The sequence below is a fragment of the Trichophyton rubrum genome (genome assembly GCF_000151425.1).
Source record: "Trichophyton rubrum CBS 118892 genomic scaffold supercont2.5, whole genome shotgun sequence".
Taxonomy (NCBI): domain Eukaryota; kingdom Fungi; phylum Ascomycota; class Eurotiomycetes; order Onygenales; family Arthrodermataceae; genus Trichophyton; species Trichophyton rubrum.
In genome coordinates, this window is record NW_003456424.1 from 191,305 (window position 1) to 212,882 (window position 21,578).

General features: G+C 47.5%; 9 protein-coding genes across 9 annotated transcripts in view; 5 read left to right on the forward strand and 4 right to left on the reverse strand.

Annotated features, from left to right (window-relative positions):
* Positions 1–670, forward strand: part of TERG_04785 (uncharacterized protein) — a gene marked incomplete at its 3' end in the record, with an annotated part of 1,644 nt that extends 974 nt beyond the window's left edge. The window contains exon 2 of the mRNA XM_047748324.1: positions 73–670. Coding sequence (XP_047604303.1) covers positions 73–670 — 598 coding nt within the window. The remainder of the gene's footprint in view (positions 1–72) is intronic.
* Positions 671–796: 126 nt separating this feature from the next.
* On the forward strand, positions 797–3,536 carry TERG_12188 (uncharacterized protein). Its single transcript, XM_047751183.1, has one exon. The coding sequence runs from the start codon at positions 1,470–1,472 to the stop codon at positions 1,794–1,796; it is 327 nt and encodes a 108-aa protein (XP_047606410.1). The 5' UTR covers positions 797–1,469; the 3' UTR covers positions 1,797–3,536.
* Positions 3,537–3,544: 8 nt separating this feature from the next.
* Positions 3,545–4,500, reverse strand: TERG_04787 (uncharacterized protein). The gene has a single exon (XM_003234146.2). The coding sequence runs from the start codon at positions 4,325–4,327 to the stop codon at positions 3,575–3,577; it is 753 nt and encodes a 250-aa protein (XP_003234194.1). The 5' UTR covers positions 4,328–4,500; the 3' UTR covers positions 3,545–3,574.
* Positions 4,501–6,869: 2,369 nt separating this feature from the next.
* Positions 6,870–8,339, forward strand: TERG_04788 (uncharacterized protein; the record flags this gene model as incomplete). The annotated part of the gene is made up of 1 exon (XM_003234148.2): positions 6,870–8,339. The coding sequence occupies one exon, from the start codon at positions 6,870–6,872 to the stop codon at positions 8,337–8,339; it is 1,470 nt and encodes a 489-aa protein (XP_003234196.2).
* A 677-nt stretch (positions 8,340–9,016) lies between these two features.
* TERG_04789 (cytoplasmic tRNA 2-thiolation protein 1) lies at positions 9,017–10,300 on the reverse strand (the record flags this gene model as incomplete). Its single annotated transcript, XM_003234149.1, has 1 exon — positions 9,017–10,300. The coding sequence occupies one exon, from the start codon at positions 10,298–10,300 to the stop codon at positions 9,017–9,019; it is 1,284 nt and encodes a 427-aa protein (XP_003234197.1).
* Positions 10,301–10,707: 407 nt separating this feature from the next.
* TERG_04790 (arsenical-resistance protein) lies at positions 10,708–12,111 on the reverse strand (the record flags this gene model as incomplete). Its single annotated transcript, XM_003234150.2, has 4 exons — positions 11,820–12,111; positions 11,570–11,712; positions 11,421–11,507; positions 10,708–11,364 (listed from the first exon to the last, which is right to left on the reverse strand). The coding sequence occupies exons 1-4, from the start codon at positions 12,088–12,090 to the stop codon at positions 10,708–10,710; spliced, it is 1,158 nt and encodes a 385-aa protein (XP_003234198.1). The 5' UTR covers positions 12,091–12,111.
* Positions 12,112–12,625: 514 nt separating this feature from the next.
* On the reverse strand, positions 12,626–13,375 carry TERG_04791 (uncharacterized protein; the record flags this gene model as incomplete). Its single annotated transcript, XM_047748325.1, has 5 exons — positions 12,626–12,823; positions 12,928–13,023; positions 13,079–13,096; positions 13,175–13,192; positions 13,280–13,375. The coding sequence occupies 5 exons, from the start codon at positions 13,373–13,375 to the stop codon at positions 12,626–12,628; spliced, it is 426 nt and encodes a 141-aa protein (XP_047604304.1).
* A 1,248-nt stretch (positions 13,376–14,623) lies between these two features.
* TERG_12189 (uncharacterized protein) lies at positions 14,624–15,085 on the forward strand (the record flags this gene model as incomplete). The annotated part of the gene is made up of 1 exon (XM_047751184.1): positions 14,624–15,085. One exon carries the CDS (start codon positions 14,624–14,626, stop codon positions 15,083–15,085), a length of 462 nt encoding a protein of 153 aa, XP_047606411.1.
* A 4,399-nt stretch (positions 15,086–19,484) lies between these two features.
* On the forward strand, positions 19,485–21,578 carry TERG_04793 (uncharacterized protein). The gene has a single exon (XM_003234153.2). The coding sequence runs from the start codon at positions 19,851–19,853 to the stop codon at positions 21,030–21,032; it is 1,182 nt and encodes a 393-aa protein (XP_003234201.1). The 5' UTR covers positions 19,485–19,850; the 3' UTR covers positions 21,033–21,578.

Consider the following 21,578-nt stretch of genomic DNA (forward strand, 5'->3'; position numbering starts at 1 on the left):
AGCATCCAAAGAATCGCCCATCTCACCACGAACGGAGAGGTTCTCGAGACTCTCGCAGCTTTCTTTCCTCAGTTCCCGATCTAAGAACTCCGCATCTTCGCCAAAGAAGCTACTTGGCCGTAGCTCTATACGAGGCCTTCACATTTCATCTCCCATGGGCTCACCCGAACTGAATTCTCGAGACTACCCTGATAGACAACCCCTCTCACCTCGCACTTATAATCCAGGACCTCCTCCCTTGACTCCCCATGAACAAGCAAAATTGAACTCTCCTCAGCCCAGCACGGCACCTCCCCCATCATTCCTCACTTCTCCTCCCAGCAAGGAGTCACTAGATAGCCGCAAATTCCGCCCTACTCCTCCATCATTGAACATCAATACAGCTCACAGCACACCTCCACTGCCGTTCCGCGTTGCTTACGATAGCCCCATGAGCGCACCATCCACTAAGACCACCATCGTTGAGCGAAGGACGAGTCTTTTGCATGGACCACGAACTGGTGTTCCTCGAACGCCTTACAGCCCATATATGCCCTTTACCCCCATTACACCCCTAACGCCCAGCCATGTTGTCACCCGCCAGGAGCGGAAGCAAAGACAGAAACGGGACGGGCCTAGAGTGTTGATGGAAGAGGACCTAGTTAAGAGTGACGAAGATATGTGGTCATAGTTTAAACGCTTATGATTCTTTCCTTTGTTTTATTTCTTTCTCTTCGTTTCATCTTCCCGGCGTAAGCGTTGTCTATATATTCTAATCACTATTTATCTATTTATCTATTATTTATTTATTTATTTATTTTCACCTCGGAATAGCTAAATTTGGGTTCCTTCCCGGAAGCGTAATTCCTATCATTGTGCATCTACTAGTTACGTTGAAGCTCGCATAAAAATGACTTGGATACAGAGCTGCTTGCCATATATCTACATGCTGAACGTTCCAGGACGATTGCTAGTTCGCCTCAGGTGCCGTGAACACAAAATGCTGCATCCGCTGCCAGTCGATAGTCTCAACATGCTTTAGCCCTGCCTTTTCTGCCGTCTGAATCATGTCCTCAACGCTCCAGATACGAAATCGGTGGGTATAATGGCAGATCTCAAGAACTGTCTTGTTGCCCTCCTTATCTACCTTTGATATTTCTGTATCGAGCCGTCCCACATGGTGACCATCCTCAACGTACTCGCGGTGGAAGATAGGTTTAAAGGACAACGAGGAACCCTTGCTATATTCGTCCATGGATTCCGTAGATTCATCGTAAGTGCTTGGAACCACACCGTCTTTGTATGCTCCAGCTACCTGGAACTCCAGAAGAGAGATACAAGCTCTACCGCTCCCGGGGCGTAATAACTTGGCGATATGGTAGAAGAAGGCATATATGTTGGCTTCACCCTCAATATAGCCGATCCCCCCATCTGCACAGAGAACAAAGCTCAATTGCCCTCTGAGTTGAGAAAGGTCTGGCTGAGCGAGCATGTCGCTCGCATCGCCCACAATCCAAGTGACGCTGCCAACGTTAGAAAGCTCAGAAGCCCTGCTTTTTGCTCGCTCAACCATGGAAGCAGACTTGTCGAGCCCAATAAATCTGGCATCACTCAGGTCTTCGCCTGATTTAGCTGCTTTTGACGCCATTTTGCGGAAAATACGGCCCGAGCCTGCTCCAATATCCAAGACGATAGTGGGATCCGTAGGAGATTGCTGGGGTCGGTCGAGTCTCAGGAACATGTCCCAATACAGTTTTCCATCGTCGAATCCCTCGAAATCCATGTCTAATGCTGAATCGAGAGCCTTTGCCATGTAAACGGAGTCATAATAGCTGGTATGCGAAATATCTCCCTTCGAGGTATAGTCAATCGTCATTTTGATATAAAGAAAAATCGGGCTCAATTGGACTTTCAGCCAGTTGCTAGATGCCTTCAGGCAAAAAAGATGATGGCAATGGTTGTGAATAGGGCAGTTGAAGGCATTATTTGGTATATCAACTTAGCCATGGCGCCGGTTATAAGTACTGCTAACTCTGTTCAGCAACCCAGTACGATTTTTCCTTTTCTATATTTAAAGATCTAACCACGTAGCCATGATTAAAATTCGTGGCTTATTTGAATAGGAGAAAATCAATCCTCTTGGTGATTGAGTGAAGAAACGGGGAATATCTGTATGCAGAAGCCTTTGCAGAAGCCACATTCCCAATTTATGGTCCTTCCACTCCCCACTTTTTTACACTTTTGCAATTACCAGATTGCTGCTGGTTAGATGGTTAATAGTTAGCTATCTTGGGCCATCAAGTGTGGGTTGATTCCTGTCGTTGGCAAGGAGCCCATGTGAACAGGTGCATGAAAACCCAAGGAGGGATTGGTATCTGGAGATGCTGGGCCTTTAACCCCCAAAGGCGACGAAGCACCTTCGGACGAATGCATAGAACCACACCTTGCCGATCGGTTGCATCCTAAATATATAATCTAATGTGAGCCTAGCTGCCTCTAACCGATGCATGATGTGATATCCATATACTTGCAGTTTTTAAGAGGCCGCATGCTTCTGTCCTTCTGACCACAGTCACGAATTTGAGGCAAAAGTGGTGACAGTCTTCCTGGCCTTCTCGCCCTCGTGCCTGCATGGCTATAGCCGTAATCCCAGCGTCACCCAACATCCACGTAGGCACCTGAGGCTACCTGCACTCCGGGCTGATAATCCCAGTCGAGTACCTACGGGTATAGTGCCCACGGCTCTTCTTGTTTGCAGCAAAGGACGGAGTTAGTGTCGATGTGGCAGGTAACTAACTAACTAGTTAACTAGTTTGTTGGGCGTTAGTTACACCAGCCAGCTCTCCTATCAAGGGCTGGAACTAGTTAAGTCGACTTGTCCCAGCGGTGAATCATATCTGGATACTTGCGCTGGGACGAGTTTAGCAGGTCTGTAGGGGAATGTATGTCCGACCACGGTTGGTCATGCCATTTTGAAGTGAGTATGCCACCACACTACCCAGGTAGGTTCTGACTCTGACCCTACCGATTGCTACCGATAGGTATCCTGCTGCCGGGGGCTTTGCACACTTTTGGGCCATGACCCTTAGAGATGGGGTATCAACAGACGAGAACTAGGTCAAAGAATCAGCCAGCTATCCCGCGAAAGAAAGAAATGCCATTTTCGTGAATCACACGCACCTGGACTTGGAGACAATTCGAAACCTACTGGTTCTGTCAATTGAATGCTTTGCATATACACCTCTCTTCTATTTGTCTTTCCAGTTTATATTACAAAGGACAGGGGATTCTTCAAGATAGCGCTTGTTCAGGTAGATTAAGGATGGCTTAGAGCTCGTAGGATAGTTAAGCGAGCATCTATGAGTGCTCTTCAGTGATTGGACATAGCTAGTTAACTAACCCCTAGAATAAAATAGAGTCCATCGAAGTCGAGCCTGTCAAACCTCGGGATATACTCAGATATAGCATCATTCAATGACGCTTTGCTCAAAAATCCATAAATCATGGAGTAATTGTCTTTTCAGCGGGTGTCATATGCGGGTAAACGGCCTCTGTACCCTGGCCAGCCAGCCAGCCAGGCTAACTAGTTATCAGCTCAGTAATAATCATACCTGCGCTGTGCTCTTCGTCTCCTCTCCTTTTCTAAAAGGGCGATCCCGGTCATCAAGATCATGATATCCAGCTGCTCCCCTGCAAAAGCATACTCTGCTGTGTCAAACAACTCAATCTTTCCCTTCTTATTCATGCTTTTCAGTCCGTTATTGGCAATAACAGCCATGATTTTCCCAGTCTCCTCGTCAACAAGCTTATAATTGCACGCACTTAGCTTGGAAGGTTTCGATGATTCCACTCCCATCGAATGAGTCCTCTTCCAGACAAAGGCACGACGTCCAAGCTCCGGCCCCCGCCTCATGCTTTGCACTAGAAGCTCCATCTCAAACCTATACGTTGAATGGTCACGACTTTCCCGCGTCAGATCTTCCCATGTCATATCTTCGGCACTTGTGCTGACATGGCCGATCTCGAATACATCGTTGCTAAAACGGTCGTAATAGCTCTTTTGCGGTTTAGGCATCAATCCAATCTTCGAGCACGTTGAGAATAAGACAAATTTGCAAACGGCAGCCAAGTGTCCCTTTTTATCCTCACCCCGGTAGAGGCTTAGGTCAGGAGTTCCTGGAGTGAAGTACGAGTTGTCGACGTGGTATAGAGGCCGTTTCTGCGGGTCCGATATCTTGTAATGCACCGGGAATGAATTGTATATGTGAAATATACGGGAAGAAGGAGATGATGGCAGAGAAGCCAGGGGAGAAGACGTTGATGTCGAGGGAGATAACGGCCAGGACATGATGGCTGCTTGTTCAGCAGTTGCTGGGAAGTGGAGAGATTCAACAAGAGATGAGAAAAACGAGAGGCAGGAAACGGGCGAAGAGACCCGGTAATAACCTGAGTGACATTTTCCAGAAAATTTAACGTCCTGGCTGGAGCAGTTCTCCTCTTTTATATATCTCCAGGGCTTGCTTGTCTCTTCACTGGCCGGCCTCCACTTCAAGGAACAGCCGCGGGCCAGCAAGATGGGGCTCAACAGCCGTTTAAGCTTAACGCGGTCTTGGCTTGCGCTTTGTCCCTTTCCCAAGCGCGCGAGGAATACGACGAGATGCCAGATGAGGATCAGAGCAAGGCGGAGACGCAAGTCCGCAGACTGCCAGCACAACTCGTCAACGGTCGTGAAACACAGCTCCCCGCGGAAACTATCTACATCGGAAGTGACAGCATTTCATCGACTTCTCTCGGGTCTCTCTCCGCCCTGTGAACGTGTCCTTGTGGAAATCGCGCGAGTTCCAGCATAACCAGCGGAAGCGACTGAAGACGTCGCACAAAGGCATGGGTCTCCAATATGGAAGCGAGCCTGGAACTTCTCCACGGATAAAGGAGTCTAGGAGTCCCCTTTGAACCACGGTTCGAGTTGTGCCTTGAAGCTACTTAGTCACCATAACTCTCTAGCCGGTAGCGAGCAATATCCAAAGCAAGCATCTTGATCCGTGGCGCGAATGTCTCGGTAACTAGCTAGGATACTGTACCCACCACCACCGGTCAAGATGTCTTAAACGATTTTTAATGGTGGAGATGTGCGCTACATCTATCCTTAGATCAGCGAGATTCTAGAAATTCCGGGCACTGCGGCAAAGTGTAGAATTATTCCATAAGCAGCAGAAGGCTCGGCTTCGAGTCGGGCCGTGAAGTGTAGCGGCAAATTGTGGTTCGAAGGCAAGATGGACTTGACTCGGTCTTGTTGCCCCTAGTCTTGGGAGAAGCCACGGGGTTCGAGATGTTGAATGTCCCTGGGGACCGAGGGGTGAGAAGGCGAAGCAAGCCTGTCCCGCTCTCTTTCCCCAGGGCTTCAAATCCAAGAAGCTATCAAAAATCGATTATATCCACATTATCTGGACCAATATGTTTCTCAATTGCACGCTCTCCAAGGGAGATTAAAGGTGCCGTCTTTAACCACTAATCGCAGGCCTAACCCCCGGATCGAGTGTACTCAAGGTCCCAGATCCGGATATCTCACAAAAACGAACGCATCTGGGATGCTAATAGCCCTTATAAATATTGAGGAATTTGTTCCATTTAGAGCAGCCTTATGCTCATTGCTCCTTTTCGGAAGGTGGCAAAAGTTCGAAAATATTACCATTTTCACGGCTGGTCGACTCGCTTTTTGGCATAGTGATATATATGCCTTGCATTGCTTCTCCTCAGATCCCAATCCAAGAACGTCGACATATTTAACCGTTCATTTTATCGTACTAGCAAGATTTTAGAAGACATATACTCTCTCTTTCTCTCTCAGATACAATGATGATCTGATGTCAAATTCTCAGCCGTTAGCCCCGGGTTTAAAGGCTATGAAGGAGATCTGATAAACAGCGTCACCAAAGCAGACGTGATATTCTGCTGCAGTTCTATAGATATCCCACTACGGAGTATTTCTTACGGAATACTTACACTCTACATAATCTACAGGCGCAAAGGGTCGATTTTATCACTGCCGCAGGGTCGTGTCGGCCAAACATTACCGAATTGGATCCCCGCATCCTAAAGGACGCTACGGAGGTTTGCCGGGTCCGTAATAATTGCCAGGCCCCAGTTATGTACGAATCGTGGAGCCGTGCGTGATGGAGGATACACTCAAATCTTGCCTCGAAGACTCAGGGGAAACAATCCAGGCCGAACTTGACCCCTGTGCCTTGTGGAGGTTGGAGAGCTTATCATGGCGGATAATTTCGCCGAGAGTGGCGAATTTCCGAAAGGTGATTTTTTGGACCGGACTAAAGAAGGGTGTCATTATGAGTGTTCGATTAGGAGTGTTGGATCTCGTTCTTGGTAAAGAACTATGTCATCGTGCAATACGGTAGTTAGGGAAGCAACACTATCCCTGCACTTTGGCAGCTGAATCGATATCGGCTGCAATCATTAGCACATATATGTTTGGATATATTGGCTATAAATACATAGCAGCTGCATTTAGTACCTTGTCTGACGCTTAAGGGGGATCTCTTTACCGCTTGATTCACACAGGTTGAACCACAATAGAGCCTCTGTTGAATTGCTCCATTCAATTCAGCAGAACCCCGAATTTCTGGACCGAGGCTGAAGAAGGTTTTTCAGCGGAACTCTTGCATCATAACCAAACTCGGAATATTGATATCATCGGACCCCGGAGTCAAGACCATATTCAAACACGACATATATATAACGTGAACGGGGAGACACATACGGTTTTGCTTCATGCAGCAACACGGACATTCCACTATGCCATATTCCAGCGAATACTACTTCTTTGCAATTTTCATGCTTCGTCCCAAAGGCTAAATCTATGCTCATATGAAATAATGCCTACACCCACTACTATCCTCCTCCCTGATGGTTACACGCTCAATGTAACCCCAGTCTTTGGAGGATTCTCCTTTAAGGCTGCTAAACTTAACTCGAGCGAAGGGAGCCTTTTACCGTCAGGATGGTCAATAGTGATAAACTCACTGCGTGAGCCTAAGACCTCCAAAGCTGAGGCAAATTCTGATGACTATTTCGACGAAACCCCCAAAAACGAAGACAAGAATCCATTCGAATGGGAGTCAAACCGTTACACCCACCCAACCCTAGACAGCGACTATTTCTTTATATCATCAATTCACTTTGCTTCAAGTAAAGCTGTTGTACCGAAATCCATCGCAACATGTCAACTTGCACTAATTCTTTGGTCAACCTTATATTGGTACTTTCACCAAGCGGCACCGAGTAGCCGTCTCACTACCAAAGAGTCAGCTGCAGTCCCAGAACGAGCTCGACCAAGGGGGGAATGGGTGGTGCATATCAGGCATGAGGGGCTTCTTAAGGGCCGGAACTTATTGCTCAAACTGGAGAGGATGGGCCTGGTCACAACAGAAGACTCAATCGTTGGGCTTGAGGACCCAAATGGTCCTCCAGAAAAGCTGGACATGTTCGTCAGCCGCAGGAGCTTTTGGCAGATTGATCCTCATATATTTCTGTTTTCTCTTACGCCTGATATGACTCCGAAGTCAGAATCGCCATCTCGTTCAGGGACTAGCTCACCGGCAGAGAGCTACAGCAGCGGAGGCCGAAGTAATCGAATGTCCGCTTCCCCTGCTCCTCTTGGGTCGTTTTATTCCAGTGGCCATGTACCATCCTATTTTCCTCCACCACCAACCCAATGGGTCATGCTTGATGGGTGGCTTCGGCATCCAATCCGTCAAAAACCTCCTCGCCAGGGCGAAACATTTTACATCCGCCACATCCCTAGTCTACAGAAAACACTATCATTCCGTGTTCCGAGCCTTTTTACACATTCGCCGCCTGATACGGAGGAGACTGCGTTAGGCCGATACCATAGGGCGTTGTGCATCAACCACAATAACATGCTCGAAAGTATCAAGCCCCTGGTGCTCAAACCTCGGGGATCAGACCTTGAATTTCTGCATACGATACTAAACACACCGAAATCTAAGGAAATATGGGGTTCAGGTGGACCGGTTAATACTCAAGAGGAGTTTATCAAGGCTCGCCTTACCTCTAAGCACCTATTTCCTGCACTAGGATGTTGGAACGGCAAGCCGTTTGGATATTTTGAGATATTCTGGGTCAAAGAGGGGTCCGTCCAGCGACCGTTGCCTGTCCTTGTTGACGATTTTGACCGTGGTATTCGATGTACAGTTTTGGATGAGGAAGATAGAAGGCCTCATCAAACCCAAGTGTGGCTAAACGCACTTATCCATTACTGTTTGTTAGCAGACAACAGAACCCAAGCTATTGCTGTCGGACCCAGAGTTGATGACGATGAGTAAGTAATGGCCTTGATTGTTATATACACGCTTCCAACCAACTAACGACTTTCCAACAGGTTTCTTTCCAGCCTTATCGAAGCGGGCTTCTATAAGGAAGGAGAGTTTGCCCTCCCACAAAAACAATGCGCTATTATGAGGCTCAAGAGGGCCAATTGGGAGGCTCCAACGCTTTGACGTATACGGTCATTCTGTTTTATTATTCCGTTTCTTTGTATTTAACCCTTCTAGTTTCAGCTCCTAACCAATATATCTGCTGGGGTCTCTCGTGACAGGTGAAAAAGTAGGCATATCTAGCTTTGGACAGCTGATCTGAACTTCTTTGACATGCTATATCAATGTGATAGTATTAGCAGCCGTGCGAGTTAACCAATTTGTGACATATAGACGGTAAAAGCTGCCATAACTCGGGATATAGTTTCGTTGCGAAGCGGCTGATAGACGCTAACTCTGGTAAGGGGACGATTGGCACATTAAAATATGCCATTTGAAATGACGTCTGATATCCTGTAGATGTCCCGGTTGATAATTTTCCTTGGCCTCACTACCAGTTCCTGTATTAGCCTTACCAATTTTTGGCTGGGAATAAAAGAGGCTGGCGAAGTGTATTGAAGTTGAAGTGTAGTATCTCCATGGCAGGCTATCGGGTCTCATAATCAGGGAGAAAGTGCTCTTGATTCTCAGCTTCCAGATAGTTGAAGGCCTTCCATTTGTCTCATTAATGTCGAACTTCCTTCCTCCTCCTCGACCCCAACAAGTTCCACACTTGTTTTTGGCCGACTTTTATTCAGTCCTTCGAGAAGCATACACGCCTTGCATATTTTTTGACTCGACATATAACCACATTTTTCACACTGTCCTATCGTTTGGGTCTTTAGGGGCTTTTGCCTCTTGTCACGGCTCTGGATTGCTACAGACGGATGTGTCGAGATAGATTTCCCGGGTTTCTTTGGCAGAGAAGATAGTGATATCTCGACCTCGCGAGACTTAGCGTCTTCATCTTCGGTGAGCTTTTTCTCCATATCTGCCATTTCTCCGCCACTGCTTCTTCCATTCTGACTTCCACAACCACCTGTAGAGAGCTCATCAACTCCATTGGATTTTATGGATGAGCACCCGGTGCCTCCACATACCTCAGCTGGCACCAACTTAGCCATATCCTCCCCGCTCCGGACAATATCGAGAATAGCGCTAGGCCGAATTCTCTCCAGATCCTTGATAAGGGTCCTAGCACTCCCCCTAAACGCTTCTGGGGAATATATGCACTCAGTGCTGAAGTAATCAAGCTTTTTATGGTAAGCATATAGGACAATCTCCTTTTCATACGCATATTTCAAAGGCTTGCTCCTTTTGATATCGCTGGCGGCCGATCCCGTAATTATGCTGGTCGAACGTGCAAGACGAGGAAGGTCACCACGTAGTAAATTCATCATAACCGTTTCCGCAACATCGTCGGCATTGTGTCCGGTAACGACGTGTTTGATATTCAGTTTTGCAGCGCCACGGTCAAGAGCCTGGCGTCGAAAGACACCACAGTATGTGCAGTTACCCTTTTTTCCAATTTCCGCAACAACCTGGTCCATTGTCCAACCATATAGTTCTCCATAGCTGACTATTTCCAGTGGCATTTCGTATTGAACCGCATTTCGCTTTACCGTCTCCAGACTATCATCACGGTAGCCCTTTATACCTTCGTCAATAGAAAGTAAAACCAGGTCAAGGCCATAATTATATCGCTCATTCAATGTCTTTAAGACAGAAGCAAGAACAGTACTATCTTTTCCACCACTCGCACCAATAGCAACCCGTTCACCGGGGACGAACAGCGAGCCGTTTGTGATTGTTTGATGGGTTTCTGTTTCAAAAATGGTAAGGAAGCAATCTTTGCATAGCTTATGGCGGTTTTTCGGTCGAATTATAACTGCTCGCGCAGCTTTGCAGTTGAAACATAAGATTGGAGGCATGGTTATGTCTTGTTTCTTCTTGCTCTTCCGCGAGTCACCTCTTTTTTATCACTTCGAGTGTTGCTCATTAATCATAATTATCGGGGGGGGGGGGGGGGAGGGGGGGAAGATTTTTGTTATCGATAAGCCCGCCCTAAATTAAAGTTTGGTATATTCACGTGATATAATCGCTTAGTCATATTTATCACTGGCGTCTTTTAACCGCGTAGAAGCGCGCTTCTGCTGTTTACGTCTCGCTTGTCAATAAGGACAGATATTTTAAGGGTTAACGCTTTTGAATTTTCGCGTGTTGATGATGCGGGAAGTCGAAATTATGAACTACATTTTTTTCTATATTTCTATAGGCGACAGTTGCTAAAAATCGAACAAAATGCTCGCTATCACAAATTCAGAACTCAGTACCGTCTCTAGGGTTTCCAACTTACCCTTTTGGCGACAAATCGCGCAAAATAGACCAGACCTAGCAGCACAGGGACTTCTATTAACGGACCAACAGTGGATGCCAGCGCTTGGCTACTATCAGCACCAAACGTCGCGATCGCAACCGCGATAGCAAGTTCAAAGTTATTACTCGCCGCGGTAAAACTCTGTGTGGTTGACAATTGGTATCCAAAGCCCAGCCGATAAGTGATGTATAACGTGCTGAAGAAAACAATGATGAAATATACCAGAAGAGGTGCAGCAACTCGAACCACGGATACAATTTGATCAACAACCTGCTTTCCCTGGGACGCGAAAAGTGCCAGAATGATGAACAGCAGCCCAATCAAGGACCAAGGACTAAGCCACTTGATGAATGTATTGTCGTACCAGACAGGCCCCGCAGCGTTCCGCAGTGTAAATCGGGTGACTATGGCAGCACCAAGAGGTATTCCTAAGAACACAGCAACGCTCTTTGCGACGACTGAATAGGACAGCAGGATTGTGCCCTCTGAATGGCTAATTATTTTGATAAATAATAGCGCAAGGGGAGCAAAAAGTACCATCTGCAGTAACGAGTTGATAGCGACTAATATCGCACAATATTCATTGTCCCCTCCTGCAAGGCCCGTCCAAATGAGAACCTGAGCGGGGATAGTCAGCAGACATGCGCACTAGGAGATGCGAATCGGAGGTATACCATGGCAATGCACCTTGCTAGACCAACCAGAATCAACCCCTCTCGCAATTCCGGTTTATCTGGTAGAAACGCCCACGCAAGCGCCAGCTTTGAAATGGATACATTAGCAAGTTTCTCGGCCGCTTAAGCTCAGGTCAGCATGTTCTTACCATCAGGAATGGAGCAATTATCCAGTTTATGAATATGCTAAAAGCCATTTGAATCCATATCTCACGAGTTCTGAACACTTGATGCAAAGACTCGAAGCGCACTTTACACAGAATTGGGTACATCATGACGAGCAATCCGATGGCTTCGTAAAAGTACCGGTTAGTATCAACCTCGACCTAGTCATCAAATAAAGGCTACAAAAGATGGTCTCGGCCCAACAATCAAGGTTGAGAAGCATGGATAACTCACCAATTGGTAGCGAAACCCCCACAAGGGCACCCTTCTGTAAAGAACGTCCTATGTTATTAACAAAATTTCCGAGTATTATCCCGATTGTCATCGCTAGAAAGATCCATAGGGCCAAATATCTGTCTAGAATACCCAGGCCCCTAAATATCGATGTTGGCTCCTTTCTTTCAGCCGAAGGAGAATCCTGTGGTAGCTTTTCAATGTCTTCGATTTGGCCCAGAGCTCCATCTCGACACTGCCCCCTTTCCGGCTCTGCTGCTGAAGCAGACATAACTGGCTTGGGGTATCAGAATAAATTCTGTCGACATTGACCGAGATAAGCAACACTTGAGAAACTACCACGCCTTTGTATTACGCTTTTATTATTCCCGCGCTTTTCCCACGAGTGCCAAGATATAAAACAGGTCATCAGGTGCATGTTATTGGTCACCAGAATCTTCATTACACGTGACTTGGACGCTACCTAACCTACCTAGGTAGGCGGGGATTAATTATTTGAACTTGCGATAATTGAAATACTGGAAAGACAAGCTTAAATCTCAGGAGATGAAGACAAGACAGCTGTGGCTGACTAAAATGATTTATGGCGTATCTGATGATGAACTGCTAGTATATCCTCTGCATGATCGCATTCCACCCATTATTATCCGAAAAGCCACCCAAGGAAACCCAAGGCCTAAATGATCTATCTTCCCATCTGTTAAACCATGAAGGGAAATCTTCAAGGCGGGCGGGAGTCATCTTACCAGAATTCCGAATTGGCCAGTTTCCGCATTGCAAGATGTTTAAGCAATTCACCATAGACACTAAAAAAAAGGTATAACAAGAAGGGAAGCCCAGGAATCCATGACTTTTCCGGCAAAGTCACTCATGATACCGTTCACTGAATTACTATGCGTCACGGTTTTGCTGTCAGTAAATGCTTGTTTTGTTTGACACCCACCAAAAGTGCGATGTGATATCGCCGATGCCAGATAGGATTTCAAAACCCATCTGACGCAGGTCTAGAATGCTTGAAAATTACTCACTTGCTAAATTGAAAATAAAAGTGGGTGTCAGTTCTTCCGCTTTGGGTTCTTTCCATTAAGGCTTTCCTAGGAAAACTTACAGCACCGCCTCCAAGGAGGCCTCCAGCTAATGGCAGACCCTTTACGAGGCCTCCAGCTGGTAGATTGTCAACAGCAGATGGTGCAACCTTGCCGGCCTTGAATAATCGTTCAGCAAGTCTCGACCTGAAGATTTGTGCGGTGTTTACTTACAGCGCCTTTTGCTGATTTCTGATTGGGACAAAAATGCCATGTTAGCAGACTGCTCAACTATAGCTGGCTTCTCAATCAGTGATCTTGATAACATACGGCAAGAGTAGTAGCACTCTAAGGAAATGGTTAGCAAAGTAGCCCGTTAATTTTCACGGATTCCAGCCTTGACGACGTGTTGTGTCCATCGGTACAGTGACTTACCCCAAGAGTTCCAACAACAGGGAGGTCTCGCTCTTCAATAGGGGCGGCAAGAGCCAAAGCACCGGCAAAGAAGACAAGGACAGTCTGGAACTTCATTTTCGTAGATAGATTCTATCTCTTTGTTAATACATGTAATTTTTATATCGGTAGGTGGGTGCTGGCATTCGGCAAAGTCACCTTGATGGAGTTTGGTTGGTAAGGAACGAATGAATGTGAGTAAGGAGTTGGGATAGTAGGAGAATAAAATGAGTGAATGGATGATATTGAAGATGCAAGAGATATGAGGATGAGGAGGGTTCAATGCCTGCTATTTAACACCAGCGACCAGGTCCTCTTGGTGTTGATGCTGCTACCCCTGATTCCGTGTCATGGCAAGACGGTGCTCGACCCGGCGACGTCGTGTAACAACATACTTGCCGTGCGACTCTTAATCTTCTGACTGTTCTCCTTAGTTCATTGCAAGCCTTGGAGTGAGAAAGTCGAAGTCTGTTGCGGAGATTGTCTACACGGATCAGCTGTTTCTGTGAGAGGTCTCACAGGGCAAAATTCAAATGTGCAATGGCAACGCAACGCTCAAAACAAATTTCTTCACCACCGATCAGCGTCAATTTCATGATGCATCGACACTGATTTACTTGATGGACGGCAAAAGGGGTCGAATATCAGTACTCTTACTGGCCATTGATCAACAGGTACCTGAACGCGCATGAAATATCAGGGGAAATGTCCTCGCACACGTCGTCTAGTAAATTATATAGCTAGCCTATCCCGCAGGACAGCGCCCCTGTGTATGTACCTGAGCTCCAGATCTTTGGACTATTTTCTGTTCTCGTGTAATTTAGATGACGTGCCATATCGCCCCCTCTCCTATTTTATATTGACGGAGCACAAATTTATTTCGCAACCGGCGATTAATGCCACCCAAAAAGGAATACCAACCTGCTTTGGTTGAATATCCCCGCAAAATAGAATAGTCTGTTGCTAGAAGTTGGAAGGCAGGGCCAACGCATATCCGTCTCATCTTCTCCATAACGATGGTGTACTAACCCATTTGTAGTATTTAGCGCGATATTCCAGTAAACGCGGGTAGTGGGCTCAGATGATATCTAATTTATCGGGAGAGGAGGCGACAGCGCTGCATGTGTGGATTAGAGTACAAAGCGCTGATTGAGACTCATCCCCAGGCCTGACTGGTCAAGTAGCTGAGCTTGGTCACTAGACGGGATATCATGGACCCAGAGAGATATGGAGGACACGGTCAAGGGTTGACTCCTTCTCCTGCTGGGAAGCGGAGCCGCCTTTTACCCTCCAGGGTAATACGCAATCAGGTGAGAAGAGAAAGAAATGCAGGATGTTACTATGGACCGGGAAAGGGTGCATAGTATCATCCCAATGTATCTTCCGTCCAGATGTCATATCAAGGGGATGATACAGCAATGGGGAAGTAGGCGTGAAATGCAGGCGACTTTGTTTATTCCTTCTACCGGGGTTTCAATGCCTTCTGTGTTATTCGCCATGACAAGAAATACTCTGGTCCCCATGCAAAAGAATGGGATAGAGCTTTCTTCTGCATACGTAGTTATTCAACTTTATCTTCCAAGAAGGGATCCAAGAATAGGGTTTGTAAGAGGGAAAAGCTCCTTGATGCAGCAGGACTTTACGCTGCTTGGGCAAGATGCATTGCTGAGCAATCTCCAGCTGGCTATATGGAACCTGCATGATTCTTCTCCAACCAGTTTCTCCTTCAGCCGGAGTTTCATATCTATGGCTCATGGTCACTTAGGCGTTGGCTCGGCCGAGTTATAGTGTTGGTGGAATGTAGTTAGTTGATGAGGTCCCATCGAAGCGCTGAGCAACAGCAGAGCAGCCCAGGCAACGGCTAGTTAACCAGTGAATTAGCCATGCTATTTTATGCCGCAAGAGAGCGTAACCTGAAGAAACAAACCGTGATATTAATAACTCTTGTTATCTGTTGGGATCGTCAAGCCCAAGAAACATGGGCGGCTAGAGAGGCATAAAGGAAGCGAGAGGACTCGATGTCGACGAATTGTCAACTCGCTGGCCGATGACGTAGTTAGTTAACTAGTTAGCAGTTAGGGATGGCTTGGACCTCAAGACATCAAACAACATCTTGACATCAAGGCATCAAAGACGCGTTACCGTCACCCTAATAGGGTGAACCCTTGTTGCCTGTCCCCTCGACGTTTGAGATGGATAGTAGGTAGCAGATAGGGGGCAGGCGGCTCTAGATGATACCACTAGATGACCCTGCTAGCATCCACCACGCTTGGTTGTCATCATGATGCATACATAACATGCACTCCGCCTCGGGAAGATATGAAAAATACACCATTTTGACCGAAAGGGCGATTTGCGCTTCATGGCAGACAAAGGTGGCGTGTAAATAAGTAATTCATCTGACTGTGGATGGGACAACGGGTCGATCCACCGGTTACTTAGCTATCCTGCCAGATACGCAGAGTATAAGGCCTCTCAAATAGGCAACATCCTCCCGCAAAGAAATCCTTCACTGCACTGTGATGCTAACATTGTGATAAGGTACGCTTGACATAAAAAAAAAAAAAAAAAAAAAAAGATACCGGCTATGTGTGCCTGCTTAGCTCGCTACGAGTGTCACAAAAAAGAAGAGCGTTTCTGGGGCCATTTCACCTGCCTTACATGATCTCCGAGACGGGCAGACTTTGCCATGCATAGAAGTCGGTCTAAATAATGCCTGGACGGTCCATCACAAAAGACGAAACGCGAAGGTTGGCACCCATGTTGGCGGGAAGGCAAGTCGTGCCTGGGCCATAGAGGCCTCATACCAACTGGCACTCCATAAATTCCATCCGATTCCGCGGTTTCAACTTGCCTGATGCTATCGAAATGTGCAGGCTCCCTTGACCTAGTTCTTCCCTGTTTCGAAGCCTCTGGTGCTGCCCAATTGTTTCTCTGTCCCGTTAACGCCGGAACTGGAAGTCGTACCAGTCAGGAAGGCCGTTGAACGCCAACAGGCGGCACCAGTTGCCTGTATCTGTATCCAGGGTGCCGAGAGCTCCTGGGACAGGGGCAGGGATGCAGCCAGTTCCTTCATTGGGGACTACCCGTGATCAAAACTCCCGCAGCCGGATCTTCAGGCTCCGTGCTCTGTATGGAGCCGCTCACAGATCCAAACTCCTTCCGAGGCACCCTTGTTTCAGAACGAGTTAAGTAACAATAGGTCGGATGGAAGGCCAAATGATGCTGTGAATCCGCTTTCAAAAACTGTGGCGTTCGCTAGAAGATCCACGTTGGATGCCAGATTCCGGCTACCGAAAGGTGTACGACAAGCCGAGATCATCATGATGCTTCCAACTCCATCCCCATCATTCAAGAGATGCCCTTTCATGCCTGGAAATGAGTTATTTGCTGCGTTCCCTTAATTGGAAGAAGGGTGAAGGGCACACATACATATGGAGTATGCGTTGATATTTTATGCAGTTGTGGGGACTGTGATAGTCATGGCAATGACAAGGGCCAGCATCCAGGGTGCATAAAAATACCAAATTATATAACTGACTAGTTAACGGCCTGTTCTATTTCTGTGATCAGAGTTAGCGCCTGGGTGGAACTAGAATCGCTGAAGGAACAGGCAGTCGGAGCATCCGAAAGAGCAATGAACCAAGCAGCCTTGGAGCCAACAGTTAAGGACTGAAAGGAGCCAAAAGCAAACCAATATGTCATAAAAATAACAGCCTTGCACGCCCGATGCCTTCTTACTAAGTCTACGGCCTCGGCTTGACGGGAGTCTCTCGCTATGGCTGCGATTACGGCTATTATTGGCCCCAAGTTTGGTCATCACCAGGATCGAGTCGAACAACCAAAGAGACGGACAAGTAGCTCAAGTAACTTCCTACATATAACACAACCAACTACGCTGCTGTCTAAGTTACTCCGTATGGAGTTTATGATTAACCATGAATAATGGACGAGCAGTTCACCGATGTACTGAGTTACACACTAATGTCTAGCTGCATGCAACGGCCTAGAGGAACGGGAGAACGGCCGCTGCTGTCCTCCTATTACACAAGCTTGGCTCCGCTCCCATGACATTGTCCAGCATCAGGAGAACAGCGACAGACGACAGGCGACAGGCGACCGCGAGAACGAACAACACACCAGGAAGGACGAGGACTCGTGATGAAACACATGATAAAACACGACTGCGATGACAAGGGCGTCTCTCGACTCAGCGGCATCCACGTCGCTCGTCAACCACCACCAACCAAGCCGTGTTGGTTCATGCTGGATGCTCAGTCGCATCAAACCCACCAGACAAGACCCAAAGTAAATAAAATGAAAAAAAAAAAAAAAAAAAAAAAAATTCTTCATGCATGCTGTCAACGACACGGGCCCTTTTCCCCGTAACATCTAAGCTTGTCGCAGAATGGAGGACACAAACAGCAGTACGCTCATGGATTGGCCGGCCAGTTTCGTTGAGCAGGGGTTATACACGCTCTACACCTAACTCCAGAGTGACCACTTATTCCGGATACGACTTATTACGATGCAGGCAAACAGGCCTGGCCTGGACGGAGAACAGACGATAACGGAATATATTTTACGACCAAAAGTCAAAATAGTCAACATGATAACAGCATACGGAGTGGCTGTCTGATGCTATCCATCTGGCTTCGGAGTAACTACACTAAGTAGACTCTACCCTGCGAGGCCAATTAGTTAGTCAACTGCCTACCTAGGCAGCGTTAGTGAGGGCATCTAATGGCTATCTAAGTAACCAACAGTTGAGGAATGCGCCGGGCTTTCAACCCGCACAAAGCGGAAATCGACATCTATCAACATCGACAACTCAATCAGGCAACGCCAAAAAACTGCCCAAAATAGCCAACTATATAGGACCCCAAAGAGTCATCATCGTCGACCAAAGCAGGACTGGCCAGGAAGAGATTCTCAAACAATGCATGAAACACTTGACGCCCGTCTGTCTGCACGATGTGATTGGGCCTGCATCTTCCCTTCACGCTTGACCACTAACGAATGATCTCGCCCGCAAGGCCTGCATCTTCAGACTGGCGCCCTCACCTGCATCCAGAGCAGGCATGATTTGGCCATGCTGGTCTGGCTTGAAGCTTGGCCACTGTGGATCTCCTCATTCTTCTGCTTCCCTTTGCTTTTTTCGCCTTCGCTCGCTCTTCGCTCTGCTCGCCCTGTGAAAAAAGAAGAAAAGAGGAGGATTTGCTGCTATTCTTGTCAGGGGGCCTTGTAACATCATCGCAGATGTGAGCGCGTATTCTTGAACGCAAGAGGTCAGTCCAGCTTCCCGCCCATGGGTTGCTTCCTCGAAATAGAACGCTTGCGTTGATCCATGGCTGGCGGTTAGGTGCTCAGCGCCCTCTCTCGGCCAGTCGTTTGTCATGGGCGAGCTCACGACGGGACCGCTAACGCATCAGCAACCGCCGGGCCCAGGGGTGGACGACGGGAGACAGGCAGAATACAGCCTTTTCTTTGCCTCTCGAAGGTTCATGCTGTCTTTCCCCAAGAGGCGCTGTGAGGGTATATATTCATGCACCACACACTCCCCTCCTTGCCTCCTGATCTCTCTGCCTCCTCCATTTCTTTTATATCACTAAAGCAGGTTCTCTTGTATTATTTTCTTTCCGTTCTCCTCCTTCGCTCTCTTTGGTTGCTTCTCCTTCACGAGAACTAACCACATGCCTATTCCCTCCCTCGCTTTGCCCACACATACATAATATTGCATCAGAAGGCGTTTGATACGTCTCACGAGTCTCTTTACCTTTATCTCTTTTATACATTTATTAGATCTCATTTTCCCCCATACCACATAAAAGCATTTTGCATTTTTGTTTTTGGTTTTTTGGCCCTGGGTTTATCATCGTCGACTATACTGTCCGCTGTATCTGGAATACTCCGCCGGCCGTCGGTTACACTTCTTGCAGAGATCTGAATAAGCCAGCGACTTCACCCCCCTGCTTCTGCTTCGACGAGGCGTTCATCGAGACCTGGCGACGGAAAATCCGTCTTTGCTCTTATCAGCTTGTCTGGACATCTGAGTAAGTGCTGCCGACCCCTGGCGTTTGCATGCATTCCTTTTCACCTCTTTTTTGCCCCCATCACGGCCTGCCGAGGAACAACTCCATACATCTACATGCAGGCATGCGGACTACCCCCTGTGTGGCTGTCGGCCGGCCGCCTCTTCTTGCATGCATTCTCATTCATCCTTTGAGCGCCGGCATAACTAACAGATGCAGCAGAATAACATCATCGATCCGCCATTACTTGCTACTTTATTTTACTTTACACCGCGACTCTCTACGGGTTGCCCTTTATTAGCCTGTCTGCTTTATTCCGCTGGCCGGAATCTCTTGGAAGGACAGAACTGCTAAGCTTCTTTAATTTACAACATTATATCCATTTTCCAACTCGACAAACAACCCCCCTCCCCTTTATCTTCCTACCACTCTACATCTAACGATACCGGGTTGGTCTCAAACACGGACGCATATTACGAGCAATACCAACTACTCCTGCTTCTACTACTCCCAATATCAAAATGGCAAAGTCCAACGTTGCTCTTAACCGTGCAGCTCTCAATGAGTTCATCTCTATGCCTGTTTCATGCGAGATGATATCTTACCTGGCTAGACAATCATCTATGGTTATTAGATGCGAGGAACGTGCTATACGAGGACCAGTCACCCAGCAAGGCACTCTCACGCCGCCAGCGTCTCCCGATCTCAAGGCAGCTGAAGAGCCTCATCTTCCTCCCCTGCCACCATTGGAGTCGTTCATCTTCTCTCTTGTTACCCGTTCTCATGTCGAGGTCCCTACTCTCATGACATCTCTTGTCTTCCTGGCACGTCTCAAGAACAAGCTACCGCCAGTCGCCAAGGGCATGCGATGCACTTCCCATCGTATCTTCCTCGCTGCTCTCATTCTGGCTGCCAAAAACCTCAACGACTCGAGCCCAAAGAACAAGCACTGGTCTAGATACACCCTTGTCAAAGGTTATGAGGGCTTCGGTTTCTCCTTGCCAGAAGTCAACCTGATGGAACGCCAACTTCTCTATCTGCTCGACTGGGACACCCGTGTCAACGAGGAGGACCTCTTCATCCACTTCGAACCCTTCCTTGCTCCCATTCGCAGCCACATCCAGGCTCAATGTGACATGGAGATGGAGCGTGAGCGTGAGCGTGAGCGTGAACGAGAGCTTGCCGTCCGTGCAGCTCTAGCTCAGGCATCCCGTGACCAAAGTCCTGCTCGTGGCCCTAGTGACTATGGCATGCAAGCTGGCATCTACGATTCTCCCCGTTCGATCGCGGACAATTCAAGTGACCGCATTGCTCGTCATAAACGTCGGCAATCCCTGCAGCGATCTGGTCGATCTATTTCCCCGCCTTCTGTCCTCGACCTGCCTGCTCTCGGTCACGCCGACTCCAACCACGGCTCCTCGTCCCGATCTTCCAGTTTGACTCCCAGCTCCCGAGGAACGCCGGCCAGCATCAACACTGCCTCATCCTTTCATGAGGTTGTTGTTGCCGACGGCAGCACGAGTCCTAGCTCTTCTCACTTGGCCTACAGCTATGTCGACATCCAGATGATGCGCCCCAAGCCCAAGAGTCATGCGATCAACTTCTCAACCGAGATACAGCCACAGAAACGTGCAAAGACCGTTGGATCAGCCACTGGAGGAATCATTTCTAGATTCTTCGGCAAGGCCCGTCCCGTCGTCTAAGGCTTGAAAGATTCCTTTTTGTTTCTTTTCCTTAATTTTCCTTTGTCAAATCATACCAACCTCCTACCATCAGTTTCCGACTCCTCATTCATACCTCTCATTCCTACATCATCAACAAACTCCGAGCTGGACTCGTTAAACATCCAGCTGCCCATTACCATGGCATGAGCACAGAACACAGGCTCTAATCTGGCTTTCCTATCATATTTTCCTAACACTTTTTTTTCCTCTTGATCTTCCCAGCTAATGTACTCTGGCGACATATGCATCTAAAAGGCGTTGATTTTTGGGGTTTCATGCATTTTTCTCATTCGTTTCGTCGTTTTTATAGAGCAACACTCGCTTTCTAATGCTCTTTGATCGAACATCCATGGATGTCTACATGTTTAGCATTACTACACTCTTTCCTTAGTACACTTCTTACAGATTGAGTAGGTAATCTGATCTAGATGAAGTGATGAAGTTTCTGCTCCAGCTTGCCTTGTTTACGGATGCACCTAGCCAATCGATTGCATGGCACTAGTGCTAGTCGTCTTTTTTAGGAAG

Bases quoted from the DNA above. Each gene is read 5' to 3' on its own strand.
- TERG_12188 (XM_047751183.1), top strand. From the start codon at position 1,470: ATGTCGCTCGCATCGCCCACAATCCAAGTGACGCTGCCAACGTTAGAA.
- TERG_04787 (XM_003234146.2), bottom strand. From the start codon at position 4,327: ATGTCCTGGCCGTTATCTCCCTCGACATCAACGTCTTCTCCCCTGGCT.
- TERG_04793 (XM_003234153.2), top strand. From the start codon at position 19,851: ATGGCAAAGTCCAACGTTGCTCTTAACCGTGCAGCTCTCAATGAGTTC.